The sequence below is a fragment of the Aptenodytes patagonicus genome, chromosome 6 (genome assembly GCF_965638725.1).
Source record: "Aptenodytes patagonicus chromosome 6, bAptPat1.pri.cur, whole genome shotgun sequence".
NCBI classification, from domain to species: domain Eukaryota; kingdom Metazoa; phylum Chordata; class Aves; order Sphenisciformes; family Spheniscidae; genus Aptenodytes; species Aptenodytes patagonicus.
In genome coordinates this window covers 74,874,057-74,901,985 of record NC_134954.1, presented here as the reverse complement: position 1 = coordinate 74,901,985, position 27,929 = coordinate 74,874,057, and the positions used below count along the sequence as shown (strand labels likewise).

Sequence of the window (27,929 nt, the reverse complement as noted above, 5' to 3'; positions counted from 1 at the left end):
CCCCAGCGGTCCTGCTCGGCGCGTACCAACCCGGACCGGCACGGGGGGGAAGTTGGGGGGGGGGGAAGGGGGGGGCTGGACAATGAGGCCGAGCCTCCGGGCCGACGCGTACCACCTGCCGCCCGGCGGAGGGGAGCGCGGTCGCCACCTCCCGGTCTGCTTGAACGGGCGGCTAAGAGCGCGCTAGGCGCCTTCCCCCCCCTCGCTTCAGGCGCTTCTGGTGCCGCCCGGCTCCTAGCGCCCCGCCCCCGGCCCACGTGAGCCCTTTCCCAGCGTCCCCTCTGCTCGGCCCCCGCCGCGGCCGCTTCCCCCCGCGCGAGCTCCGCAGCCCGGCGGGCCTGCGCCCCGTCCCCCGCCGGCAGCGGCCCGCTCTCGCCGGGAGGCGCCTCCGCTCGCCGCAAGCCCGCCGCGCCCCCGGCCCGGCGAGCCGCCTTTTCTCCGCGGCTCCCCCCCCCCCCGCCCCCAGCCCCGGCGCGGGGCCTCTCTCCATCCGCCTGGTCCTTGCCGCCGCCAGCGGCCCCGGGCGCCGACGCCAGGAGAGGCGGAGAAGAGCTCCTCGCGGCTGGGCCGGCGGCCAGGATGTCAGGTGGGGACTCGGCGGCGGCGGCGGCGACCGCCTCCCCGCAGCCGCTCCCGTTCTCCTTGCCGAAGCCCCCTCCCCTCATGCAGCTGACGCCGGGGGACGCCGTCCGCCCCGTCGCCTCCGCCGCGGACCAATCGCCGAAGAGCACCCGGCTGGCGGGCCGTCCGGATTGGCCGGCCGGGAAGCCAGTCAGCCTGCTGGCCCCGCTGCTCCCGCCCCGCGGGGAGCCCGAGCCGCTCATGCCCTTTGGCCCCTCGTCGCGGCAACCACTCAGAGGGCGGCTTCTTGGCAGGTGCAGTGGGGGCAGCCTGCTGAGCCCCTCGATGCGGCCCGGCGGCGTCGACCGCGGCTCCCTCATGGTGAGTGGGGGGCGACGGGCGGGGGGGGGGGCGACGGGTGGGCCGCGCTGCGGCTCCGCGCCCGCCGGGGTTCGCGGCGGGGGGCCGCGCCTCGGGCCGGGGCCGCCTCGCCTCGGCCCTTTGTGGCGGGGCCGGCTTTGTCGTGTGAGCGGGGGAGAGCTGCGAGGGCGCTGGGGCCTGGCGGGCTTCCGCCTCACGGGGGCGGCGCGTTGCTGTCGAGCCCCGCGAACGGGCGGGCGGCTGAGGGGAGCGGAGGCTTAGCCGGTGCCGCTCCCGCCGTGAGAACCCCCTGCCCCAGCGACCGGCCGGGAGGGGCTGGTAGGTGACAGACGGCCCCTGGTCGGCAGGTCCCTCGGAAGGTAAAAGAAAGCGGGGTTACCCTCGGAGGAGGGTCCGGGGAGGTTTGGAGGAAACGTTGTTCCTCTACCCCGAGTTACTTGGGCAGCACCCGGGAGTCGGTAAGCAGGCGAGCTGTCACTGCGTGTCTCGGGAGAGCCGAGGATGTGGCGGGGGGTCAAGTGTTGCCTTCGGGCGTTTCAGACCTCTCCAGTTGTTTGTGACTTCTTTGTGTGAACCGCCCGCTCCCAGCTTCAGAGCGTGGTCGAATTCCCGTCTCCCGGTACCAAAAAAATCGTAGAAAAATTGCTTTTGAAAACATCAAAAAGAAGCGTTATTCATCTTTATTTTCTGCTCAGGGCCCTTCTGAAATGATGTTTTGCCTAAGAACGGTTTTCATATTCATAAACTAGAGCACTTACACGCACGCAGAAACGTGTTATGCACTTAAGTTATGTGTTCTTCAGAGAAAAATGATTTCCAGTGTTTATCCTAAGGTACTCTTAGAGCTGTTGATTCTGACTAGACTAGAAAACTCTTAATATGTTTTGGTAATTAAAAAAAATAGGAAAAAATGTCCATATCCATTTTTGTAGTAGCAGTGTGACTATACCAAATACTAGAACAGCAACAGGATTCAGGTTTTTAGGAGAATACAGAGATGGGAATGGTGGTCAGTGCAGAAGCTATTTCAGACGTGGACATGAGGAGCAGAAGATGTTTTGTTTCTCTGATTGACCCTTGTGCCACAGGGTTACTTGCGTTAATTGTAATTGTATGGAAGAGCATGCAGAAATAGTTGCATTCCTAAGGTTAGTATGTTTTTCTGTGACAAACTGTAAGATAAAAGATTGTGGAGGGTTTTTTTCATTCGGATGTTGGTTTTGAAATTTTAAATGGATTTGTTAACTATTATTAACTCTGGCTCTAGAGGACCTGGAAGAGTGAATGATCTTGCTTGCTGTTTTGCAGTATCAATCTAAAATTCCCCAAATCACTTTCAGTTCAGTGTTGAACGTCTCTTTGTTGTTAAATGCTTTTGTGGGGTTTTGGGTTGTTGGCTTCATGCTGACTTTTCTCATTGGTTGCTGTCTTTCAGATGGGACACCCAGGCATGCCGCATTATCCTCCCATGGGAATGCACCCTATGGGTCAGAGACCACCAAACATGCCGCCAGTTCCACACGGTATGATGCCTCAGATGATGCCCCCCATGGGAGGACCACCAATGGGGCAGGTAATAATAACTACAAGATTTTCTTTTTCTTCTTTCTTTCTTTCTTCCCATAATGATGTCAGGTAATCCCCGAGGTAGGTAAGTCTCATACAGTAGCTTGCAAATGGTAAGGTTAATAATTCGGGGTATTTTATGTCACTGTTCTTCTCCGTGCAGAAACTCTTTTCATTTGTAGCAGGTAATTGATGCACCTCATGTGTAACTTTAATTGTAAATAGCCGTAGGTATGAATCCATAATTTGGTTTTTATTAAAGCTTTTTGGTAGTTTTCTTTAGATTTTGAAGTAGTAAGGTTTTCTTACTAATACATACTAGAAACATAAAGTAGTGGCTCTTTTCAGAGGTGGTAATGGTAGAGAACTTCATGTTTCTTTAATTCTTGGCTAACTCTTATGTCTACAGAGCTGAAAATTGTAGGGAGATGCAAGGGAAGAAGTAATTACATTTTGAATTTTTTGCAGAATTCCTTCCTGAATCCAGGGAGTGGTTTATAATTCTGTGTACATACAGTTGTTGTTAGTGTCATGCGATTGAAAAATGATCTTGGCCATTCAGATTGACAGGTGTGAACCTGGGTTGACGGGTAGTGTAGCCAGAATCATATCCGTGCTTTTTGCAAATTTAAAGCTTTTGTTTTCAGTAATCAGAGATCCCTTCCTGTGTGGTTTCTGATTAAATTCTGAACTTCTGAAAGAAGCAATTCTCTTTCTGGATATAATAAATGTTCTACTGATACTACTTGTGATGATGGCTTGCATAAGTAGAAACGGAGTGTCATCAACCAGACCAGAGTAGACAGAGGATGGCGAGAAAGGTTAACCCTTTGAGAAGAGCCCACAAGGTCATGCTGGCAACTGAATGTCTTCCTTTGCAGAACCTTTGACAGGGCGGGTGTGTGTCGTCGTCCCCCTCAGTGGTGTATAAAGGCTCGGTAGGAATCTCTTCAGCATGGTTTTGCAGCCTATTAGAGCTTCTGGTGTAAAAATAACGCAGTTTTAAAAGATGAGGAGGATTTGACCGTTAGCATGATAGCTAATAGCGTGAGCTTTTGTGTGTGTTCATTGGAAACTTAAATAGCAATTCTATTTTATTCCTCTACTTAACAGTTCTTTTGTAGCTTCTGTTCCACTGTTCTCACTCATATATTGAATATTTCAGTCTTTAATATTTTAGTGAGCAATGTAGAGAACTCGGGACTTTTTGGTAGATGTAGAGTAAAAAAGTTGCCTATAAATGGCACGGCAGAGAGGAGATTAGAGGCTCAGTTACCTTACGGCCTTAAGGATGGGACAGGACGGTGATATTCTCACACCAGAACTATTGTGCTGGAAGTATCAGCTCATGTTGGCTTCTCTCCTTGAATGATAAGCTCTTTCTTCCAGCAGATATTGGAGGTTTATTGGTGAGGCTTTGCAGGATGGGATGTTCTGTAGCTTGTTTTCTCCTTTCTGAGGTGAACCCCTGTAGGACAGGTACTTTGCATAGACAATAGCAACGGCCTGCTGTCAGCATTATTCAGAGGAGGGTCTTTTGGAAAAGAATTCGCTCTCCTTCCCAATTTTTTTTTTTTTCCTTTGCTGACTTTGGGTTAGTGTTATGCAGAAACCGAGCAGTGCGCAGGGTTTCTTCAGGACCTGAGCCAGGGCTTTTAAGAAATTTCACACACTCAGAGCCCCCTTAGTTGCAAGTAGCAGTGGGGCAAGAGTGCTTTCTTCTCCTGCTTCTACAGGATGGCGAGGAATAGGAGGGGCCGCCTTCCAGTCTTTCCTTCCTCCCTCACCCTCCCAAGAAAACCTTGTGGATTGAGGGTGGAGCAGTAGCCCTACCACGTATCCCTCTCTCCGCACAAGATGCAAGATGAGGAGAGTGGTAACGTGATGCTCCCTGAAGATACAGGGGGATGGGGTCACTTGGCCAGCCTGCCAAGGACGATAAAGGTAAAGGGGCGTAACTGAAAGGATGAAGGGGGTTGACTTCTCAAGACCTGTTTGGGATGAGTGGCCAAAAGTTCATGTTTGTAATGACCTAAATTACATATTTTGTTCATTTTGCCAGTTTTTTATGGCTTGTTAGTTCTTAAAAGCCAGGATCAGCAAAAATAATGGGAAACATGCAAGGTATTAAACACTTTTTCAGTAGCATTTTTGACATCTTTTCAGTGTGACACTTCGCTGTTGCACAGCTTCTGCATAACTATCCCTTTGAGACTATAAACATAAATATTTGAACAAAAGCTAGCTTACCTGAGTAGCAGTTCTGTGGTTTTTTTGGTCTCATCAGACTGCCCAGCAAACTCAGATGCATGTCTAGACTTGAACTTTCCATTTCTGTAGTGTGGTATGTCCCCATTACCGAGTTCACACTCTTACGTGGTTTAATACTGTATGTCTATATTAAGGGGTTTTTCCCAGACCTTTAAAAAAAGAGTTCGGAATTGTTTTAGAGCTTTGATGTTTAAATTTAATAGCTCTCTTCATCTTGAAGTTGTTTGCAGAAGTTCATTCTAGTGTCCCTGTAAAGTGTTTCTTCCTGTTTCTGAGGTAAGAGGAAAGGGAGACAGGTTGAAAGTTGTCAAAAAATGTGAGCAGATCTAATCTTGGACTCTGAGTTTACCTTTCCTTTGTTCAGTTTGTTCCGTGTGGCTTTGGAGATTTGCAGAAATCTTTCCTAACCTTTATTTTTCCTGCTTTAATTTAGGATTTCAGTGATAGCTTATTAACAGATGACACATCTTATCATTTGCTGTTGTTCTTCTGTAGACTAAATGGTTGTCTTTGTTAATATTTCATATCGGACTTTGGAATACTGTAGACATGTGATTCCTAATGTTGATTTTGTAGGAGCGTAATGAAGGGAATCGGAATTCTGTAAACCTATCTTACTTTTTGTTGCCAAGTGCTTAAAAGGGTTTTTTTGGATTAAAAACTGGTACCTGATAATTGCTTTTAAATAAAAATGAATGAATCCTCATATTTTATGTTTAAAATACCATAAAATATATCTGAAATACTGTTTAATTATAGATGCCTGGAATGATGCAGTCAGTAATGCCTGGAATGATGATGTCTCACATGTCTCAAGCTGCTATGCAGCCTACAGTTCCGGTGAGTTTAACTTAACTTTTCTGGCTTTTAAAAGGTCTTTGTGTCAGTTGCTGTCGTTACTTCAGTATGGGTATGCCTTTGTTTTCTTGAATTGGATTCTGAAAAAAGTATTGCTAATTGCAATGAAGCTTTATCTAGCTCTTGAATTATTGTAAAAAAATAAGATTTCTGCAAGAGGTAGAGCTAGTGATACTTGGTGTCCTGTGGATTTTCATCAGTCTTTAAACTCTTCTCTGTATCTGCGTCTGCTCTTCCCTTCTTTTTTCTGTCTGGATTCTGCTTCCCATAATGCTTCCTGCACCCCTGGCCTCCTCCCTTGTCCCTCACCTGCTTGTAGCTTGGCAGGAGCCAGCATGAGCTCTGGCTGTTTGGAGGGAGGGCTAGTTGGCCAGCTAGTATATTTCTGAAGTTTCTGAAATTCAGCGCGTTTGAGATCTTGAGTAAAGTTTGCTGAAATCGGTAAAGGTATGAAGAAGTTTTTTGGGTGGAAGTGGAGAGGGAAGAGTTAACAGACGTTACAGATGAAGTCTCTCTCTGAAGTGGAAAAGGCTAAATTTCTTTCCTATTAACATAATCTTTTCAGAGATTTAAAGTAACTGTAGGAGATCCACTTAAATACAGTTCTTTCCACTTAAATTTAGAAATAAGTTATTTTTTATTTTCTTACCATGCAGATACTACATCTCCAAGTCACATTTCATCCTTGCGGAACTCTGAATTTTTCCATAGTGCTAGGCACAAAACCTTTGCTACTGCTTTTGTGGATTATTTTAAAAAATAAGTTGGTTAATACTCCACTTTTTTTTTTTTTTCCATTAAGGGTTTGCTGAAAAAGACCTTTAATTCATCTACTAAATATGCTGTGTGTAACCAGATGTATTGTGTTAAGCAGTCCATCTGCCCTCTGGAGTAATGAGAGAAAGATCACAAAGATACTAAGTTTTTGCAAAATAAGTAGAGAAGGAACCGTTAGGAGAAGGACGTAATGTCACCTTGACATGTGCCAGACGACCGAGAATTCATACCAGAGGAGGGATGTTAATTATCTTAACAGTGGAGAAAAACTTAAGTTTAGTGCTTGGGCTCTATCAGACACTAGAGAATCTGCCTGTTAGTTACGAGTTTGTTTCTCACTGCTGGTCTCTCTTTAATGAGATGTGAGCGTATGTTACAGCCTTAGTGTAATTTGCGTAAAAGTCAGTAACTCCTTAGGCAAAGTCTTGGGAACTGTGCTTCATTAGTTCTTGTGCTCATGTAGCTACTTCCTAATGCACTAAATATTTTAGAAGCTGCCAAGTAGGAAGGATGTTAGTGATTTTCCTCCATTTCCCATATAGAAGTTGCTACGAATTTCAGACAAGTGATGCTCATGGAAAATGTTGAAAGAATTTTAGACCTTCGGAGAAAAACCTTGAAAGTGCTACAGCCAAAAGAGACTTAAAAGGGGAGGGAGGGATCAGTGCTAAAATCTGTCTAATTCTGAGTTTTACTGTATATTTTTATGTATTTTGGCAAGAAGGTGGATCACTTGGTTTTCTAATACGGGATTAGGAATAAATTTTGAATGAATTAAGTCTGTGGATGTATGGTATTTAGGAGGTAAAGTAGCATGGCAGAACAGCTCCAGCTTTTAATTTTGCCCGTAACCCTCTTGGCAGCGATAGCAGGAGCTCACACCTTTGTGCATGTGTATGAGAAGGCATTTGTCTGTCATGGCAGCATTCCTGTACCTCTCTGCTATCGCATGCGTACCACAGCCTGGAAAATGTTTTAGAAATAAAAGAATGATTTTACCACTTTCTAATTTAAAATAATTTGTCGATGAGTAAAAAATCGTGACCTTCTTTGCAGTCCCGTCGATTTGCTTGATGAACTTCATGAGATTATTGACTTGTTATAGTTTTGGCTGTCTGATGGAAAATACTTTCTCCGAGTGTAAAACGTAATCTGAAGCTCGTTGAGGCCAACTGGATGATTTGTACTGTTGTCAGGGCTCTTTCGGTCTTGACTCTTTCATCCAAGCGTGGTGGTCTTTCAAACCACTCCTGTGCAGGTTCACTATCTTGTTTTGTGATCTATAGAAGCGTCCAGAAAGCTGATTAGAACCAGTGTAATTCCTAGAAATGATTATTTCAGTCAGATTAGTGCTCTTACAATGCACAGCAAATTAGAATGGAATTTGGAAAAGTAAACATAGGCACAAGAAAAGAAACATGTCAGAAGGGTTACTTACGGAGACACAAATTTAACTATGGCCTTGCTTAACTGACAGTACTTAAGCTCATAGACATACGCGTGCACACAGAGTAGCTGAGGGTTTTTTACTATACAGAATGCACTTTAAAGGCCTACATTTCGTTGATGATTCACCTGGTTTAGTCCTATCGGATAATACCAAACATAATTGATCAAATAGGATTTCTTTTCTCTTTTTAACAAATTTTACTTTTTTTACTTGAGGAGTTTTTTGTTAACAGAGTTTGTAGAAGAGAGCTGAAAGATAAACCCTAGCAAAAGTAGACCTGCAAGCTGTATTTTTGCCTACAGAAAAAGAAAGAAGTTGGGAAAACTCTATTTGAATTCTGTTAGCCTTTTTCATTAGTTTCAAAGAATTTCAAAAAGGGTGTCTGTAAGAGCTTTGGTTATTTGCAAGCAGTTTTATGAATGCAACAAATTCAACACTAATGTTCAAAGGCTTATGCCACATAATTATAACAGAAGCCTACTAAGCTACCCCAGCAGAAATTCAGAATCTCATTTATTTTTTCCTCCCAAGCTACTCATTCGGGAGGTAAAGAAAGATGTGTATTGGAAAGATGGTGTAGTTTATTGTATGTATTGCCTTTCTGAAAAGTAGCTTGATGTTCCCAAGCGCTTATTTAAGAAGCAGTAATAATTAAGTGGGTGGTGGGAAGCTAGGAATCCATATTTAAGGCAGTAGAACATTTTGTTGCTGAAAGTGCTTGTTTGGATATGTACTGTATTTACTGATGATTTAATGACAATTGCACTCAGTACTTAAATGTCTGTTGATTGTTTCTACAGCCAGGGGTGAACAGCATGGACGCACAAGTAGGTAAGTATAAACAATTTGTTACCATTGCAAAATATTTCACCAAAAGTAGGTGAAGTATTTAAAAAAAAAAAAAAAAACAACCAAACTTTTCTGTAAAATGTGATTTAGCATTTCAGTAACTGACACCTTCATTGATTCCCAGAAAAACTTTTTTTCTTTCAAACACTGACTAATTAGAGTCTTTTATAGAAAAATAAAGCAACCAGACCCTTTTTTAAATTAATTTTTTTAATTTTCTTTTTTAGGTGTAACACCTCCTGGAACTCAGGTAAGTGAAAGCCAAAATTCTAGAAGATTGTGAAAGCAGTGAGGTGCTGTGCATACATGGCTTTACAGGTTTAAAAGAAAACCTTGTATCTTATTTTTCTTCTTATATGCAGCTTCTTTGCTTATTTGACTGTCAGTCTGTAATTAATGCTAAAATTAATAGCTCCAAATGTGTTTCTTATTTGTCAGGTACATACTGTTTTTGTGATCTTTTTGTGTGAATGTAGTATTTTGTTATTTAAAGAAATTTAAGCTTGAACTAAAGTAGGTGTGCATTTCTGCTGTATTTCTAGTCCTTCTAGTATGCAGGAAAGCAATATGAGATGTTTCTTGTGGTGTTTTTAGGTCTTTTTGCCCTACCTGAGCAGCAAGTGAATTGTAGCCTAGATACCTATGTTACTTTAAAGCTGACTGTTTTCTCATTTAAATCTTTGCAAGTGTTGGGCTAGATACAGTTACTCAGGGTAGAGCTGGGGTTTTCTTTGTACTGAAGGAGATGGAAGGTAGTTCCTCTTCCTGTGTTTTTCCTCTTTTCTTTTTTTTTTTCCTTTTGTCCTTCCATGTCAGTGACCAGTTTATAAGCAGATTTTTATTTTACTTAGTTTAGGTAACTTTTTGCCTGTTACATATTAATGAATATTTTGCTTTGGCAGTTCTAATGCTTATAGCAGAATTCTGTAGGCAATGATTAAGTCTTCCTTGCTGTTCCTTAATGCAGCTGCGCTTAGCAGGAGAATCCAGGTCAAGGTTCTGGTATTGTTCAGTCCCCGTGTGACTTATTGGAACCTTTATTAGCATTGTCAGCTTACTGAGAGTTTTGTTACCAAACACTTTAACAATAAAAAGAGAATAGCCTATATAGTTACCCATAATAGTTTTGAAAAATCACTGTGGTTTTTGAAGAATATAAAGTACTAACCTCAAAAGAATGGTTATCACCACTTCATCAACTTTGCTGCTCGTTGGTAATTTAGCTTAACTTCTCCACCCCCAAAATCTTGACATTATTTGAAATTTACTTTCAAATGCTCCTTCTACGTTTGTGGGAGCATAGCATAATTCAGTAGCTTAAGTAGGAGTAAATACTGGGTAGGTTGCGTGGAAGGTGATTTAATGTAGGTTGAACTTGTAAACAGGAAGGTGGCTTGCAGGCCAAATTTACTTCATTAGGTGATTTTCAGTACTCTTCCACCTTTCCATCAGATGGGAGATCGCTGATGGAACAGAACTGGTGCTGTATATCTCAATATTGAAACTTTTGAATCGTGAATTAATGTAACTTTGTATTGAGGTATGCAGGTCATCTGGAAGTAATCTCAAATGTTAAATTTGTCTGTCGTGGCACCATAAATGACCATGAATAACTTTCAGTCACTATCAGATTTCTGTTTAAAATTTTGTAAGTATTAAATTACTTCTCTAGAAGATATCCCAGACATTCACCTTTAGTTTTTAAGATGATGAAGAAAATAGTTTGCCTAGATAATGAAGAGGCGGAATCTGTAGAAATAGTCATGTGGCCTCAAAGATACCCTATTGTAAGTTTTTGGTTGTTGCTTTGAAATTTGGGGACCTTGTACCTAGCTTAATTATTAAATATCGGTGAATATCAGTTGTCCTTTTATTTCTGAGACTTGCATTCTGTGTAATTGAGCAAGGCAATTGGATCTATAAGGAAGTTGTTTCTCCTCAGCCATATCCAGTAACTGAAACAGAGTAGGTGGCTAAAGCTGTGTTCCGCCAGTCCTAATTTCAGAGAGTTTATGTAAACTGTTGATGAAAAGCAGTAGGAAGGTACTCCCGAGTTCACAGTAAACTCTTGAAGACAGAATCTTCTTGAAGCAAATTTTTCTTAGTTTTGAAAACATGGTGTGCCTCTGGGCCTGTCACTTGAAGGTGTTAGGGTCCGATCACATTCACTTTTGTTTTCTTTTCTGATTGTAATTGGCTGTCTTGGATTGCTGAATGGGAGGGGCATGTGGGAGACTCTTAATAGCTCTTGTCACAAAGAAGTAGTTTCTTGAAAACAATACTGACTTAAAAGTGTTTAGATTTTGGCTTGCTGTCTTTCCTTTGCTGCTGAATTCCTTAGTATATTTAATACACACATTCAAATGACAAACAAATATTAACCAGAATGTCTTTTCAGAGCTCTGTTTTGTTTCGCCCTCAGACAACACATCCCGTAGTTTGTGCAGCCCAGCAAACTGCCACAACCAACAGTTCTGTTAATGAAGAGCACTCTAAACAGGTTTATCTGCTTTGCACTTGTATTTAACTTTTTAGTGGCTTTTGGTAGCATCTCGGTCAGCAATTATTGTTCATCATTACTGGTATCTTTTATTTTTCCTAGAAATCTACATGGACAGAACACAAATCACCTGATGGAAGAACATATTACTATAATACTGAAACAAAGCAGTCTACATGGGAGAAGCCAGATGATCTCAAAACACCTGCTGAGGTAAATTAAATTCAGATGAAGATTACTGTACTGTGTGAGTTCATGTGAGTGCAAGAATTTACTAGCATAACTATTGTGCAGGAGGATAGCTGTGCCAATAGATTATTTTTTTCCAATGGGAGCAAACGCTTCAAATAAGAAACGTTGCAAAAATGTTTATATCCCACTCCTTATGTTGGTAGAACTTGAGGCTGCAAAATGGACAAAACTCTCAGCCGTTTTCCTCAATTTTTAGATAAATTTTCCTTATCTAAATATGCCACCTTTTTAATAAGTAATGTGTTTGTTTATCACTAGGGAGGATTTTCCTTGGGAAGTATACAACTTGTATTCATTGATATTTAAGTTATTTCTTGGCGTAGTGTTTATGGCTTGCTTCTAGCTATCCTTTGAATTTTAAAACGCCATTGTAAGTTTGATTTTATGTTTTTGTTCTCTGTCCATCAGCAATTGTTGTCTAAGTGTCCCTGGAAAGAGTATAAATCTGATTCTGGAAAGCCCTACTATTATAATTCCCAAACAAAGGAATCGCGCTGGGCAAAACCCAAAGAGCTTGAGGATCTTGAAGGTAATGTTAACAAAAATGAGTAGGGAGGGTGGCAGCGAGTTGCAAGCTGTGTATATGCATGACTTTTGGCAAAAATTTGGTATCGAAGCATAGCAGTTAAGCTTCTGTTAGAAATGAAATCTGCTGCAATAAGCCGTATGTGGTAGAGTTAATGCAGTCTGAGATTTCTGTGGAACAGTCTCGTCTCCTGTGTCCTCATCACCATCCCTTTTCCCATTATACCCTTAGTTCTTCTCTATTTATGCGGCAGCAGCATCTGCTCCCCCTCGTGTTGCTGAACAGGAACTGAATTAGGATGTAACGTGCTGTGGCTTGTTCAGGGCTATGTGCATTCTCTCTGTGTTAGCAGTAGGTAATGCTTCAAGTCTTTCTTCATTTTAAGGCTGTTGTAGGATTTGACTCTTACTTAGCCACCAATCCTTTGGAAACTTGTAGGAACTTAGTGGGATTTGTGAAGGGGTTTAGGTTGATGGGGGAAGACGAGAGGCAGAGGGGCAACTGTACTAATCCTCATTCACTCGGGAAACCAGGGTAAAAGGGTGCTGGACTTCTGTAATACCGTATAGCTTATAATTGAGTAAGAATTACATTTTGTTTTGGTGTCTTGGAAGAACTGTGAAAACAGTAATGTATTTTATACTCAAAGCAGTAGTGCTGGCTGGTGAAAGCCAAAATTGTGTGTAAGGATTTGCTTAGGTATCAATTTGCTTTTAATTTTTGACAAAAATTATTTTGATAAACTATGACGTGGCAAAAACATTAGTAATTTTTTTAATGCCCTTCTGTATTATAAAGGCAGTGTCCCCTTTTGTACAAACATCATATGATGCTGTGCTCCTGTTTTTCACTTTTAGCACGGTTTTGTTTGGTATTGTAAGGGAAATAAGATCTTGATGAAAAATCTACAAAATCAGCTGGGGTAAGAAATGAGCATTTTAAAAAGTACTACGAAGAGTAAGCATCAGTGACTTAGAATAAAAAAGAAGGAACGATCTGTTTCAGTAAACCTGACTTTATCCGTTCTTTAAACTAGTCTTTTAAAATTGAAACAATTATTTTAAACCAAGAAGTCATTTTTTTACATACCCTAATCTTTATTTAATGGGATTTCTAAATTTTATTTTAGTCTGAATTGATGTCAGTCTTTAAAGGGCACAAATACTAAAATTATTGATAGTAACAAAAATATTTAAAGCTATGCTTTTATGAAATGTTAACAGTAACTTTTTACCATGTGTATGTAAACTATTTTTGAAGCTATATTTTAATTGTTTTTTCCCCTTTCTCCTCTAGCAATGATTAAAGCTGAAGAAAACAGGTATGTTTTAATGGTATGCTAATGTTTTTTGTGTTAAGCTGCCTGTTATTTCTTAAAAATGGAATCTAGTCCTTGAATCTTAAAACATTCTCCTTGCAGCTTTTCATTCCAAATAGTAGCTTAATGTATAAAAACTCAAATAATATATTCTAGATTTCTTTTTAACTGAAATGATTGATCTACATAGATCCACAGTTGTAAAGCATTTCCTTTCTCTGAGCTAAGACTGTTTTGTGTTCTTCTGAGATACAGTCTTTGTAACTAGACCTAAACCTCTCATTTCAGACTTTATTAACTTACTGAAACTACAGGTTTTCCTACCATTAAGTTGTCCCATGCTTGTATGTGACTGTTCCTGGTTTTTGATACCTACAGCGCAAAGCCCGAAGAATCAACTCCAACAACATCTGCTCCAGCTGCTGCAGCAGAAGCAACAAACACAACCACCACAGCCACAACTGCTGCTGAAACTGCCGCAGCTGTTACTACCACCACTGCTACTTCTGCAGCAACAGCAGCCTCCGAAGCAGAATCTGCTGCAGCTTCTTCTGTGGTAGAAAATGAGAGTACTGGCACGGCTGCAGCTGAGGAGCAGGGACAAGCAACTGCCGCTGCTGTGCAGGAACAGAGTGGAGAAACTGCAGCTAACGCAGCAGATGACTCTTCCAAGCAGGAGGCCTCAGCAGAGTAAGTGAAACTACAAAGCACGTGGCTTGCTGCAGTTTTGTATTTCTTCTAGGATCCGGTTTATCTTCAATTGTAGGTGGCCAGGCTGCTTTGACAGTTAGCCGTTTCTTCAGTGAAACGTGAGCGTGAATCAATGGCAGCAGAGAAGAACAATGAGTAAGAAAGAGAGGAAGAAGTATTAAATCTATTTTTAGAAAAATTAATGCCGTCCCCTTGCCAACCCTCTCCCAAAGCTCTTAAACCCTACAGGGAACATAAGTGGCTTGAACACTGCATGAATTTTTCGATAGCTGTAAGAGTTTCCGGGGTAATATTATATGCTTACCCTGTATGTTTCCTCTTCCATAGATCTGTGCAATTGGCTATCGTTAGAAGAAAAGGCCATGCTAAATAGATCTTTATCTGTTCTACCAGAAATGAGATCCTTTGTTTTCTAATAATGGAGAACTGATTATGTGGAGAATTATAGCTTATGATTTTTATCATTCAAACAAAAAAGAAACATGCTGGGGGGGGTTATAGCCATCAGGAGATAATTAAGGGCAAGAGGCATATTTTTAGGCACTCCCCTTTATATTTTTGTATTATATATATATAAAAATATTCCTGCTAAATTTCAGCATTATATTTTTATGAATCATTTCTAGATAACTTGAGCAGGTAGCCAATTGCGTAAGTGGTAATAATACTTTTCTGAAATAGTGTGGTTTTTTTGATTAGGTGTGTATGGTGTCTGTAAGGAAAAGTCTTGTACAAATTGTGGTGTTTACCATGTGTAGCAGTATTATTTTTCTTTGAGTTGCTATTTAAAAAACTGATTCTATCTGATTATGGTGGTTTATGACTCTTCAGTGGCTCTAGCTTAGAAAAAAAAAATGCTTAAATAATAAAACTACTGATTTTTGTATATAGTGCTGCTTCAAAGAAAGAGGACGATGATGCCCAACCAGTTAAAAAAACCTATACATGGAATACAAAGGAAGAAGCAAAGCAAGCATTTAAAGAACTCTTAAAAGAAAAGGTATTTCAGTCAACTATTCTTCATGCTTTATTGAACTACAAGAACTGCATTTGCCAGAAATTGCTAGACTTTTTTTTGCGAAGAATTTCTTACTGTTGTGGAAGAGGACTTTGTACTAGGCAAGAAATGAGGGAAAAGAACACTACAGTGAAAACAATACACAGTTTAAACTTTTTTTTCAGCTCTTTGGGTGAGTGGGGAGGTGTTGAGTTTTCATCAGGGCTCTCAGTTCAGGTTTTTCTTATTTTCTTCCTTTTACATGATCCCCACACTGTAATGCAAACTTGTAATCTGGTCTTTGTCCAAAATTCAAACTGGAACAGTGAGGGATTTGACGGACAGCTTCACTAGATGCTTTGGAGACAGTGTAGAGGTCCGTATGGAAGAAGGACAAACTGTTAGATTTAGTATGCAGTGTTTCCATAAGCTAGTATGATTTAAAGACACATTTTTTTTTCCCTATGAAGTAGTAATTCTAAAACTGTATTTAAGTGTTGTGGAAATTATGGTTGCCAATATTTTTGTCTTGACAGTGAGATACATTTCTAATAAAAGTACTGCCTGATCGTCTGACCCCTCAATTTTTTATCTTTGTTTTAAAGATGGAGAAGAAGTGGGAGTAAAATGAGGCTGGCTTTGGTTTTCCCTCAGAGTATATGGGATCTGTTTGTGTTTTGTCTAGTGAGTCAACATAATTGTACAGTAGACAAACTTCCAGAAGAATGTATTGTAGAAATAGCAATAATCCCAAAAGTATCTTTTTTTGTTTTCCATGTTGACTATTTATAAAACTTAAAAAAAAAAAAAGTGACAAAGAATGGTGTCTTAACCTTGAAAGTGTAGTGCTTTTTTTTAATTATTATTTGTTTTGGAAGAGCTATTTTTTAAGGAATCTGTCATTGTTGGATGTTGGTTCCATATCTAATTAGTTAATCATTTAATGTCTTCACAGCGAGTACCATCCAATGCTTCTTGGGAGCAAGCTATGAAAATGATCATTAATGATCCTAGATACAGGTACTGCTTGATTCTTTCCTCGTTACATTTCTACACAAATACTGTTTTAGGTAGTTTGACTTTACTGATGTAACTTTTGATTGTTTTAATAGATGTTTGTGCCTTTGTGAATGTGTACCATTGTCAGGGAACTTTGTTCCTGTAGTACATAAAGAAATGGAAGTCCTAGGCTTAATTTTTCATTTGGAAAAGATGTGGCAGTTGTATTTTATGCTCTTTAAATGATTTTCTTGGGAATAAAAGCACGCATTTACAATGACGGAGCTAAAGGCTTTCTAGGTTACTTTTTTAAATGGGTGGCTGCTATGACCATTGGCAGACAAGTGGTTGATACCCATGATAAAAATAGCATTGTAATGTGAAATGTGTAAATGCAACCTGAAAGCATGACAGTAGCTTGTGTTTTATTTTTAACTGCTTTTATTAGTAAGTGCTTGTTTTTATTACTTTTTTGAAATGACTTTCCATAATCCTGAGGGAGAGACAGTGTGGTGACTGGCCATTTAGATCAGATTTCATTTTTCTCAAAAATCTGGATTATTCAGATCTGTTATCTTTTGGCTCTTTGGTTTTGTTTTTCTAATTTAATTCCCTTTTGTATAATTGATGTTGTTTTCTTTTTCTTTGATATGAAGTGCTTTGGCAAAATTAAGTGAAAAAAAGCAAGCCTTTAATGCTTACAAAGTTCAAACGGAAAAAGAAGAGAAAGAAGAAGCAAGATCAAAATACAAAGAAGCTAAAGAATCCTTCCAGCGCTTTCTTGAAAACCATGAAAAGATGACATCCACAACAAGATACAAGTAAGACTGATCTTAAATGAAGTTCCAGCCTTCACTAGCTTGCCAAGTTAACAGTCAAATCTTGCTGGCTTGCTCTTGGTGAATGCTAACCTTTGTATGCGCTCAGCCTGGAAAAGCCTGGAACTAAAATTTTTATAGGAACGCAAATATTTTCATAGACCCAGGCAAAAAAACAACTCAAATGAGTGGTGTGCTGATGATAGTGGTTTGAGCTTCTAATAAGTAGAAGTATAACACTGAGAGGAGTTTTATATTACATCTGCCATTAAGAACAAAGTAGTTCTGATAGCTTGTTCATGGAAGTTCATGCCCAAAGGGAGGTATAGCTAATAAGCCCATCATGGAAAATTTCATATATCTGATTTCATATAATGTTTGCTAGAACAGTGGTGTGAACATGTGCTAGCCTTTGATAAAAATTCTAATGTAATGCACTGCAGGTGGACTTGCCCTTCTCTGGAGAGGAGTGTATAGTGGCATCAGCTTTAGTTAACTGTTTCCTTTGTTTATAAGAGATAGAAAGCTGTCACAGAAGAAGTTGCCCAAGACAGAAAATTCGGGAGATGTCGTACAAAAACATTACTACTTACAACAGAGTGTATTTAATGTTATTGTAAGCCAATGGGACAATTTAAGTCAGTGTTCACCAATAAATGATTCTATGCTTTTCTTTGTTTTGTACAGAAAAGCTGAACAAATGTTTGGGGAGATGGAAGTCTGGAATGCGATATCTGAGCGTGATCGTCTTGAAATTTATGAAGATGTCTTGTTTTTTCTGTCTAAGAAAGAGAAGGTAACTTTCAAACTTACCTTTCCACTTGTTATCTGTAAATTAGTTTATACCTCTTACTAAAGAAATCTTGCAAGCAGTGCAATTCTAAGTGTTGTTCAGGGACAGTCAAAATGCAAACAGAAGGGGAGGAATCTGTAGGAAAGGTGTGGAGAAGCAAATGAGAACATTGCTGTGTTGCTGTGAACCATATACTGCTTACAGGTCAGGTTACCCCCTCTCCAAAGGGGGAGAGGGAGAAAAGAATAGAAGGAGGCAAGGTTTATCAGCTGTGAGACACTGTAGAGAGGGGGGACTTCAGTTTAGAAAGCTGTGACGGGGGAGGGGGACAAAGAAAAAAGCATCGATGGAACTTTTCAAAGCTATGACTGGTTTTGTAGATGTGAATTTGGAGACAGTTGTTCCTTATTTCTCTTGTTATATAGCACGTAAGGGGTATAATAACGTTAGCAGGCAGAAGGTGATGAATCTTTACCTGAACAAACTATCGGAAGTTCTGTTCCTGCACAGTACACAACTGAAGTTGTGGAACTAACTGCTGCAGGGTAACATTTTGGAGATCAAAACTTCCTGAAAAGCTATCTGTCTGAAACTGGGCAAGCACGCTAGGAGTAGATCACTCTTGTTACCTTTCCCTAGTGATGATGAACTCCTGATTTGACCCTGTATGGAAGATACCATAGCAGTTTCTCTGAAAGGTCTTTGTTCTTATTGAGATACGTTGCTGCTAATTTTGCAATGTGTTTAATTTTTAGTATGATTTTAATAAATTATATGATGGCTTTTATTCTGAACTGCTCTGAATCAGACTGTGAAACTATCATGGGCTTGTTACAGAAAGCTGTGTTTCCTTTAACCTCAGTGGTACCATACCGACTGTTGGGATCTGGCCCTAACTGTATCTGGTCAGTTCATCTTCACTGAAATGTGGTAGTGATGCTAGCACTCACCAGCATCCTTGGGTAGTCGGAAAACAGGCAATTACAAGCAAACTGTGTAGCAAGACTATTTCTGAAATTGATTTAAGTGAGACACGTGTTAAGGTCCACACTTGCTAGAAAAGCAAAACAAACGGAAAGAGGCCAGCCATCCAAACAGCACTGCTTAAGGAATAACCTATGATTAGCACATCTGGTTTAGATCTGCTCTTCAGCAGCACAGTGGGCCATAGCACCTTGTTGCAGCACTGACTGTTTACTGAACGTACTGGCAGTTTCCTAGCAGTGTCTCTAAAAGATGAGCACCGTTTCATGAGCTTTTCCTGTCTATCGGGAACAGTCAGAGATAATAGTACTGAAATGGTTTATCTGTGGATGCAAGCGATAATAGTATGTAAAAATTGTATGTAAGTCCAAATTGTATGTAAGTCCAAATTGTATTACGTTGCTGTGCATGTAAATGAAAGGTTAATTTTGTGTTTTCTTAGAGAACAAACTTTGAGGGGTCGTGTATTTCTGTCTATACAACCTCAAAAAAAAAAAAAAAATCATTTTTTCCTCAGGAACAAGCCAAACAGTTACGAAAGAGGAATTGGGAAGCTTTAAAGAACATACTAGATAACATGGCTAATGTCACTTACTGTACTACTTGGTCGGAGGCTCAGCAGTATCTGATGGACAATCCTACCTTTGCAGAAGATGAGGAGCTTCAGAGTACGTAAAAAGTCTATGCGTTTCTTTTGGAAGAGGGAATGGATTTGTCTTTAGCAGCGAGGACTCCTGACTAAGTATGGCTTGCTCTTGCCCAGTCCAGGGCCGCTATGACAATTGCTGAGCAGCCTGTATAAAGGAACTTGTCTTGTTTTGTTCCTAGGAAACAGATGTCGGCTTCAAAAACCATTACTGATTAATCTTGATGATAAAGCAAAGGATGCCTTTTTCATGGGGATTGAATTGCCTTAGTAGTTGTTAGTTAGCCTTTGAAATTTGAAGTATTATTTGACAACATAATCTGCATTGCAAATACTTCTACTACCTTCTGCTAGACTGAGATCCTGCTGTGTTTGTTTTCCCAGAAAAAGTAATTGTTTTTACTCTTCCAGAGTAAGAAGGTAGTTTTTCCATTATGAGCACATTTTTCTTATAAACGAGTCGATCCTGTCTTTTAAGAGCAGCATATGCATTTACACAACTGCTAAAGCATTTGACAGATACTCTGTGTTCTTACTGCTGTCCTGTGTTTTTAAGATACCTGTGGTAATGCAGGGAGATGCACGAGTGCTCATCCACAATACTTTCCTCATAAAGGCTTCTGTGCTCTGTATTGGCAAGGATAATTTATCCAGGTTGGGGGAGGCTGGTTTTTGCTGCTGCGCACGTCTTCATGTATTTCAGTGCTCAGTGAAACTTCTGCTCACAGTAGCAATTGGCAACCGTTATCTCATAGCAAGAAACTTTCTACAGTTAGTGGGAAGAAATACCTGATTTTTACTCTTATCACTGTTGTTATCTGTTGCTAGACATGGATAAGGAGGATGCACTGATCTGTTTTGAGGAACATATCAGGGCATTGGAAAAAGAGGAGGAAGAAGAAAAACAGAAAAGTTTGCTTAGAGAAAGAAGGCGGCAGCGTAAAAATAGAGAATCTTTTCAGGTTGGTGGACTTCCTTTTTCTGTCCTAGACGTGTCATGTCATTAGATATTCTGTGCAGTTTTTTATTTCTTAGGGTAGGCTAATGGGTGCGTATAACGTGTCAATTATCAGCGTTGCAGCATTTTGTCTGCTGTATAATACATCTGTTTGCCAGAAAGCTGCAAGAGTAGGGGAAAGTAAGGGGAAATAGATTTGAATGGAAAGGAAATGCAGTTGGAACATTGTAAATGGTGGAGGAAGGCAGAAGAAATGATGATGTAAAAAATGATTTTTCAATCACATTTGAACAAAAATGGAATTCCAATTATCAAGAGTATCCATTCCAGCTGTTAGCCAAGTGAAAGTATGATGAGTGACTACAACTTTCCGTTTCACTTGTTATTTTGTAGCTATTTTTAGATGAACTGCACGAGCATGGACAATTACATTCAATGTCCTCTTGGATGGAGTTGTACCCAACCATAAGCTCTGACATCAGATTCACTAATATGCTTGGTCAACCTGGTAAGAATACTGTCTCTCCCAACCCTGTAGAAAGTAAGGTAAAGGTCTTGGATTTGGGGCAGAATAGCACAGGGTTATTTGTATATTTTCTAACTGTTTAAAAAAATGCAGCTCTTTTATTAGAGCTAGCTTTTGACTTATCTAGTTTTTTCATCAGGATCAACAGCACTTGATCTTTTCAAGTTTTATGTTGAAGACTTGAAAGCACGTTACCATGATGAAAAGAAGATAATAAAAGATATCTTAAAGGTGAGAGGGGAAAATGCTCCATTACATGGTTTCTTCTTTTAATGCCAAATGTGTCATTCACGTGAACTCTTTGCTACTGGGAGGTGGGATTTCACATTGCATTAGTGTCACGTGCATTAGCACTGAAGTGAGAGTTCCTGACTTACCTGATGCCAAAGAAGCACTTTTCTTACAGGATAAAGGATTTGTGGTTGAAGTGAATACTTCTTTTGAAGATTTTGTTACGGTCATCAGCTCAACTAAAAGAGCTACTACTTTAGATGCAGGAAATATCAAGCTGGCTTTCAACAGTGTAAGTACTAATATATAGGAATGTTCAAAAAATTATAATATGGACTCTCTTGTAAAAACAAGAATTGGCACTTAGTTTCACTGTATTGCTGTGACTACTTTCGTAATGTTTGAGGGATGCTGTGCTTTAGAGTTGCTTATCCTGATATCAGTTCCCAAAATAAAGATTGCAGAGGTACATCTTCATTCAAACCACAAACATTTCAACTTGAGAAATTCTGTGGTAGGAATTAAATAATGTGTTCTCATTTATACATAACTTTTCTCATGAGGGATTTTTTTGCGTGTGTGTGTGTGTGTTTCTGTAATTCTGGCTTGATTGTGTATTAACTCTATTTTAGATTCTGTTTCAGAAACAGCAGTTGCATGCTTTAAGAATAAGTAATTGGTTAATTTTCCTGTACGCCCAAGTGACTAGTAGAAAACCCTAAAGGTGAACTGTCGTTGGGCTTTCCAAAAATTGCATTAAACTGAATTACTAGTCTTCCATTTTGATATCTTTCAAATGATCTTACAACTTTTGTTTGATACAGCTGCTAGAAAAGGCAGAAGCCCGTGAAAGAGAGAGGGAAAAAGAAGAAGCTCGCAAAATGAAGCGGAAAGAGTCTGCCTTCAAGAGTATGTTGAAGCAAGCTACTCCTCCAATTGAATTGGACGCTGTCTGGGAAGATGTATGTATCGTCGCTTAATTATGAAAGTCTTTCCAAATATATTTAACAGGCTGCTGCATGCTAGTGCTTTTAGAAGTAAACCTAGATTCTCTAAGCTCTTAGTGTTTCTGTTTATATAACTTAGACCCATAAAAATTGTCCTGTCGTCTCTTCAGTAAAATTTGAAGTTTGATGTGAATAACTTCATTCTATTGATACTTTTGTTTGAATACAATTTAAAAAAAAACCAGCAACAAAAAACCCCCTAAACCCAACCAACCAACCAAAACCAACCATGCAGACACACCACACACCCCACCCCACCCCCCCCCCCCCCCAAAAAAAAAAACCCTAATCGCACAAAGCCCCCAGACTTAATTTAAATGTAGATAAAGCACTCTGCTTAGTTAAAAGTCTGTAACTTTGTTCTGGTAAGATAACCTTTAAAAACCTTTCCTCTCAAAGTATACGTTGTATAAAAATGCATGCTTTAACAAGCTTGCGTGGCTTAAGTGGCACATGCAGCAAAACCCAGTCTGATTCTGCATGCCCCCCATCTGTTACGGTTTTACTGAAGACCGTTTTGGTTGTGAAGCTGGCATAAAAAAAAGTTCAGCCTTGTGACAGTACAATGGCTTTTTCAGCTGCTCAAATCACGTCTTTTTTTATTATTTCTGAATGGCTGCATTTCATATTAGTATTTCATTGCTGTTTTTCTTACAGATCAGAGATAGATTTGTGAAGGAACCAGCGTTTGAAGACATCACTCTGGAGTCTGAAAGAAAAAGAATATTTAAAGATTTCATGCATGTACTAGAGGTAATTATTACTTTATTTTTTCCTGATTAGAGAATATACAAAAAAATTCTTAGTTGATGGGCTCTTAAATTGTGTGGGGAGGGAGAGGGATTTCACAGAATTCTACTGATTTCTGTTACAGTGGACATTGTGCGTTACGTGAAAGTAATGAATATTAAAACCTCATCTTGAAAGTAAGGAACTGAAGAACATGTTACAGTTATTTGATATTATTTGATGCATAGTTGTTCTTTTAATCTGCTTCCCTACAAGAATTTTGGGAAGTTAATGTAGCATCAAAATTTCCTGTTTTGTATTAGAAAAATTGTTTCTTGCTGTGATTTCATACAAACGTGATGAAACTTCTGCAGTATTTTGTTCACTACAAATCTGAAACTTCAAGAACATGCCAAGCTCTGCAGATGTACTTTTTCCCCCACTGTAGCCAATTTTTTGCCGATGTGCAAAAGGGATGTTGTAGTTTAGTTTCACTCTTAACTTTTGGATGGGCCGCAGTAAGAGTTAAGCTGCGGAAGTTTTGACAAGTCTTGTTAAATAAGGTGCCGGTTTTTCCTAGATAGCGTGAGATTTGATTTTGCCGCACATGTTCTTTGGGTGTTTTGTTTCATTTTCTGGGGTTTTAAAATGGAAGAGATTTTAAAATGGCTTAGCTTCAGAATTTCAGATTTGGCAAAGCAAGGTACACAGTGTATTCTAGGCTGTCTTGAGCGGGGGCTTTAATGGGAAGCATTGAAACAGGGATCCAGGTAATAGAAGCTGTGTGCTTCCATGCCTAAAGTTGTATGCTTCCTTGCTTATTACAGCTTTAACATGGCAATGCTGGCAGCTGTTTATGGGTTTTGACACAAGAAATGCTTCATTTTATTGTTTGGGGTTTTTTTTAACCACTGCTAGATGCCTTGTGGATGATGAAACATCCTTACAGTTCCTTGCTGTGTCCTATAGACCGATTATAACACTTGCCTTCTCTTGTACTCCAGCACGAGTGTCAGCATCATCATTCGAAGAACAAGAAACATTCTAAAAAGTCTAAAAAACATCACAGGAAGCGGTCTCGGTCTCGTTCGGTAAGGTGTTCCGCGATGTCTTAAAACCAACTTCTGTAACTATTGGTAATGCTGTCGTCTTGCTAATTGTGTTGGGTTTGTGTCTCAAGGGCTCAGAGTCTGAGGATGATGATAGCCATTCAAAGAAGAAAAGGCAGCGTTCAGAATCTAGATCAGTTTCTGAGCGTTCTTCCAGTGCAGAATCCGGTACAAGACTTTTCTTGTTTGTTTTTGAAGTAGTGTTACTGTTTTACTGCTGGGTCCTTATCATTTTATTCATGTATTTTTGTTTCTCCGTATGTTTGTAGAGAGAAGTTACAAGAAGTCAAAAAAACACAAGAAAAAGAGCAAGAAGAGAAGACACAAGTCTGTAAGTGCGGTTAACTTTTTTGAGTTGGCTAATGGGCGACTTGACAGGTTACGGTTTCAGTAATTCCTTTTTAGGTATCTGTAATCACCCAGCTGCCTCTGTGATAAGGGACTGCGTGAGATCAGACTGGAGGGGAGGGTATTGGCGACGCAGTAACTTTCTGTTACATGTACCTTAATATTAAACCATTTAAGATTGCCAAATTTGGCAGGTTTAACTGCAACCATGCAAGCAGATGTAAAGGACTCTACTAGTAGCCTGGTATTTGCTGTTTATCACGGCAAATCTTGGTGTTCACTTTTACCGTGGAGTGCTGGGAAGAATCCCAGCCATCTTTGCATTTTGCCTTATGCTGAGCATCATTCCTTTTGTCTGCTTGAGTATCAGGGTTGCGTTAGAAGCTCTGATATCGACTGTACTGGAGCATCAAAAGGACCTAAAGAGCAGAAAGAGAGCTTTCACTCTAGATCACTTCAGGCAAAGAATATCCCCCCCCCCGGTAAAGAAAGAAGTTCGAGTCTCTGAACTCGTGTTGGCTGCAAAGCTCTTCAAAACTGATGTGTTCTTCTGTTTCTGTAATTTTTTAGCAGTTAGCTGTGCCCTTCAGCGGACAGTGTTCACAAGGAGGGGGGATATTCATTGTTAGCCATTGAGCAAGGTACTAGTGCTAAAGGGTTGCAGCGCAAACAGGGTCACTTAAGCGTAGCAACACTGGGATGAAACGTGGAATAAAAACACAGTGGTGACGCCTAATCCCTCGCAGAGTATGGTTGATAGCCCAGTAAAAGCCCAGCGACGTTACAGCAACCACGTATGGCCAAGCAGCAGCGTAACAGAAAAATGTTTCCCAGACTTCACCCTTTCCAGAGATCTTACTGGATAAATGATGTGAGCGTACAGAAGGGATTTCATGTACAGCATCCAGCATGCCGCGTCTGCGTGCACGGAGAATGGTGGCGGTTCTTCTGTGTTGAACAACGCGCTCTCCTTTTCTTTTCAAATCACTTGAGTAATGTTTCTGCATTACTTACTTCTGCCATGGTTAATAGGATCTGCTTAATTAGTAACCACTAAGCAGTTTTTCTAATATGGCCTATACTGAAATGAAGTCAGACTTTTCTGAGGTGTGGGTATTCTATAAATTAATACATTTAATATCAATAGTCAGTTATTTTCCCCTTTATTTACACAGGATTCACCAGAATCGGATACTGAACGAGAAAAAGACAAAAAGGAGAGAGAGAGAGAGAGCGAAAAGGACAGAGCTAGGCAAAGATCTGAATCAAAACATAAATCTCCTACTAAAAAACGACCTGGAAAAGATTCTGTAAGCTTTCTTGTTTCCTTTTTATCTGATGCTTTGGGCTTTATGTACCAGCAGGATGCTGTAGTACAGCATGCAAGCTTTATAGGTTTACTTCAGGTCAGGTGCTAAAGCTTTATTTGTGTTCCATTTCTAGATAAAAAGGACCAAATGTTCAAGCAGAGCTTAATCATACAGATCCTATTCCCTCATTTAGTGGGTTTTTTAACTGATGTCTGAAATTAGTTTGATTAAGTGCTATTTATTGTTGCTCGTTGACGTGAAGTGTGAATGAGGCACGGTATTTTATAGGCAGTACTGAAGTTTGGTCCGTACTGTGACAAAGTAGTGTTTGTGACTAAACTGCCCTTCTTTTTCCCATCCAGTTGGCCAAATTGATCTCGAAGGAGATGAGCGGCACAGCTGGTTAAACATTTGAGTGACCGTGTGGCACTTGCCTTCTAAAACTTTAGTAGTGGCAGTGCTGGGCTGGTGCTGGGCTGACACTGGAAGAAAATCGTAGTGGAACGAAGTTCCACAATTCTTGCGCTTTTCGAGCTGGGAAGTCCTGTGGGAGCGTGCTGTGACTGCAGTCCTGCTCTTCGCTGTGGTGCTTCTGTGCCTGGCCTGTTTTGGAAGGGGCTTAGAACAGTATTTTCAAAGACGCGTACAAGCGTTTGAATGAAAAACGTAAACTTCTTCCGGTTCAGCATCTTTTTGGGGTCTCTTCAGGGGGGGATTACAGGCCTCGCTCTGGTTATTTAGATTGCGGTGGTGGTGTCCTTCTGGATAACGCCCCACACGTTCCACCTTCCGAGAGGAGATGGGAGGGCAGATGTCTGCTTTTCATATTCTCTTCTTAAAATAAGCTGCTTTGGCCCCCCGATGCCCTTGAAAACCCAGTTACGTGGCCCGACGCAGCATCTTCTGCTGAGAACGTGAACTCAGGTGTGATTAAGCAGACACAGCCTGCAGGGGGGCCTCAGCCTAGCTTGCGGCTTCCCCCTTGCCCTCCCCGCTGCTCGTGCCGGCTGCCGCTCTCGGGGCTCGCCCGCGTGACGCTGAGCAGCCCTCCGCGCCGTGTGCTCCCCACCTTTCCGTCTGTATTCCCGCCGAGGGCTGCGAGGGCGACGGCGGGCACAGGCCGTACCGCCAGTGAGCCAGCGCCGCGTGGAAAATCAATGGTTCTTACCGCTAACCTTGCTTCTCTCTGCAGGGGAACTGGGATACTTCTGGCAGCGAACTGAGTGAAGGGGAGTTGGAAAAACAGAGGAGGACTCTTTTGGAACAACTGGATGAAGATCAATGAGAACATTATTTATACCAAATACGTTTACATTGTGGCATAATAAAAGAAACCAATGTCTAATTCCGGACATGGGTTCCGATATCCCGAGTTCCATTGTTGAAATAACAGTGGGTTTTAATTTTACCACGTAAATACATTCAAGTACTATTGTTACCGGCCCGGCATCAAATCTAGAAAAGTGAATGAAATTCTGAGTGCGAAGTTGCGTGTCTGTCCTGGACCTGCTAGGCAGGACGGGTGCCCTGCTCACCGCGGAGGGAGCCCTCTGAAGGGAACACCGCGACGGAAGGCGTCTCAGTGCTCGCTGGATCTTGTCTGCAGGCCCAGGGGAGTGTTGGCACCTTTCTAGCAAAGCATCTCTTTAAGTACGGTCCTTCCTAGAAAGGTAGCGACGCCGGTTTTCCTGGCCGGTGTAGGCAGATAAAATTTCATTTTTAGAAAGAGATTCTTAATATAGTTTCTTGTGGTTTAATTTGCTTTATGGATTTGTTTTTATTTTGGAAAGGGGAAGGCAAGGGCAGGGGAGTAATGAATCCATTTCTTGATCTGTACTGAAAAAAACCAACAGATACTGGAATTGCTCTTTTGTGGACTGCGTCACTGGCCAAACCCACGTTGAGCTGTTGTACGGAACAGAAGACTTGACTTCCTGGCTGAGATTCCTGTCTAAGTACCATCTCAGAGCGGGTTTTTACAGTAAATTTTCACAGCCCCGGGACCGCGGTTGATGGGAATGCCGGGGGCCCTTCGTTGCGGCGCCAGCAGAGGGTGCTGGCTGTCACAGCCGCCTCTCGTCTGCCCCTAAAACCCCGTCCCGAACGGCTACGGGTGTTACTTCAGCCTTTATCTTCCCGTTAAGAAAATTAAAAAATAAAAATCAAGTTGTAAATGAATTTCAATGTCTTGCCTTAAGAACCTGCTGAAGAATGTACCGCCGCGTTTCAACAGCAGCCGCGTAGCCCTGTCTAGAACATCCCTTAAAAAGGGAAAAGGAAGAAGCTTAAGCCCCGTCTCCTTTTTGATTGCCTCCCACCACTTTGCTTTTAGGAAGGTTTTGCCAGCCCTGCTCGGCGAGCAGCAGTGGCTGCTGTGGTGCACGTCCCGAGAGCTCCCCTTGGAATATTTTTGTACATTTTTATCCATTATTAAACCTTGTCTGCTAGTGTGTA

At 40.9% G+C, this 27,929-nt stretch overlaps 1 protein-coding gene across 4 annotated transcripts; it reads left to right on the top strand.

Moving 5' to 3' along the window:
- The first annotated feature begins 545 nt into the window (after positions 1-545).
- On the top strand, positions 546-27,929 carry PRPF40A (pre-mRNA processing factor 40A). 4 transcript variants are annotated; one of them, XM_076343216.1, is made up of 26 exons: positions 546-942; positions 2,378-2,515; positions 5,539-5,619; positions 8,665-8,695; positions 8,941-8,963; positions 11,136-11,213; positions 11,316-11,426; positions 11,874-11,994; positions 13,288-13,312; positions 13,688-13,999; positions 14,912-15,020; positions 15,973-16,037; positions 16,673-16,837; positions 17,522-17,630; positions 19,129-19,279; positions 20,086-20,219; positions 20,609-20,723; positions 20,881-20,972; positions 21,148-21,264; positions 21,797-21,934; positions 22,637-22,732; positions 23,713-23,799; positions 23,889-23,985; positions 24,087-24,148; positions 25,341-25,475; positions 26,668-27,929. In XM_076343216.1, the coding sequence occupies exons 1-26, from the start codon at positions 580-582 to the stop codon at positions 26,758-26,760; spliced, it is 3,048 nt and encodes a 1,015-aa protein (XP_076199331.1). In that variant the 5' UTR covers positions 546-579; the 3' UTR covers positions 26,761-27,929. The 4 variants fall into 4 exon arrangements, with proteins under 4 accessions (XP_076199331.1, XP_076199330.1, XP_076199329.1 ...); XM_076343215.1 differs by having other exon boundaries at positions 20,869-20,972; XM_076343214.1 differs by having other exon boundaries at positions 11,112-11,213.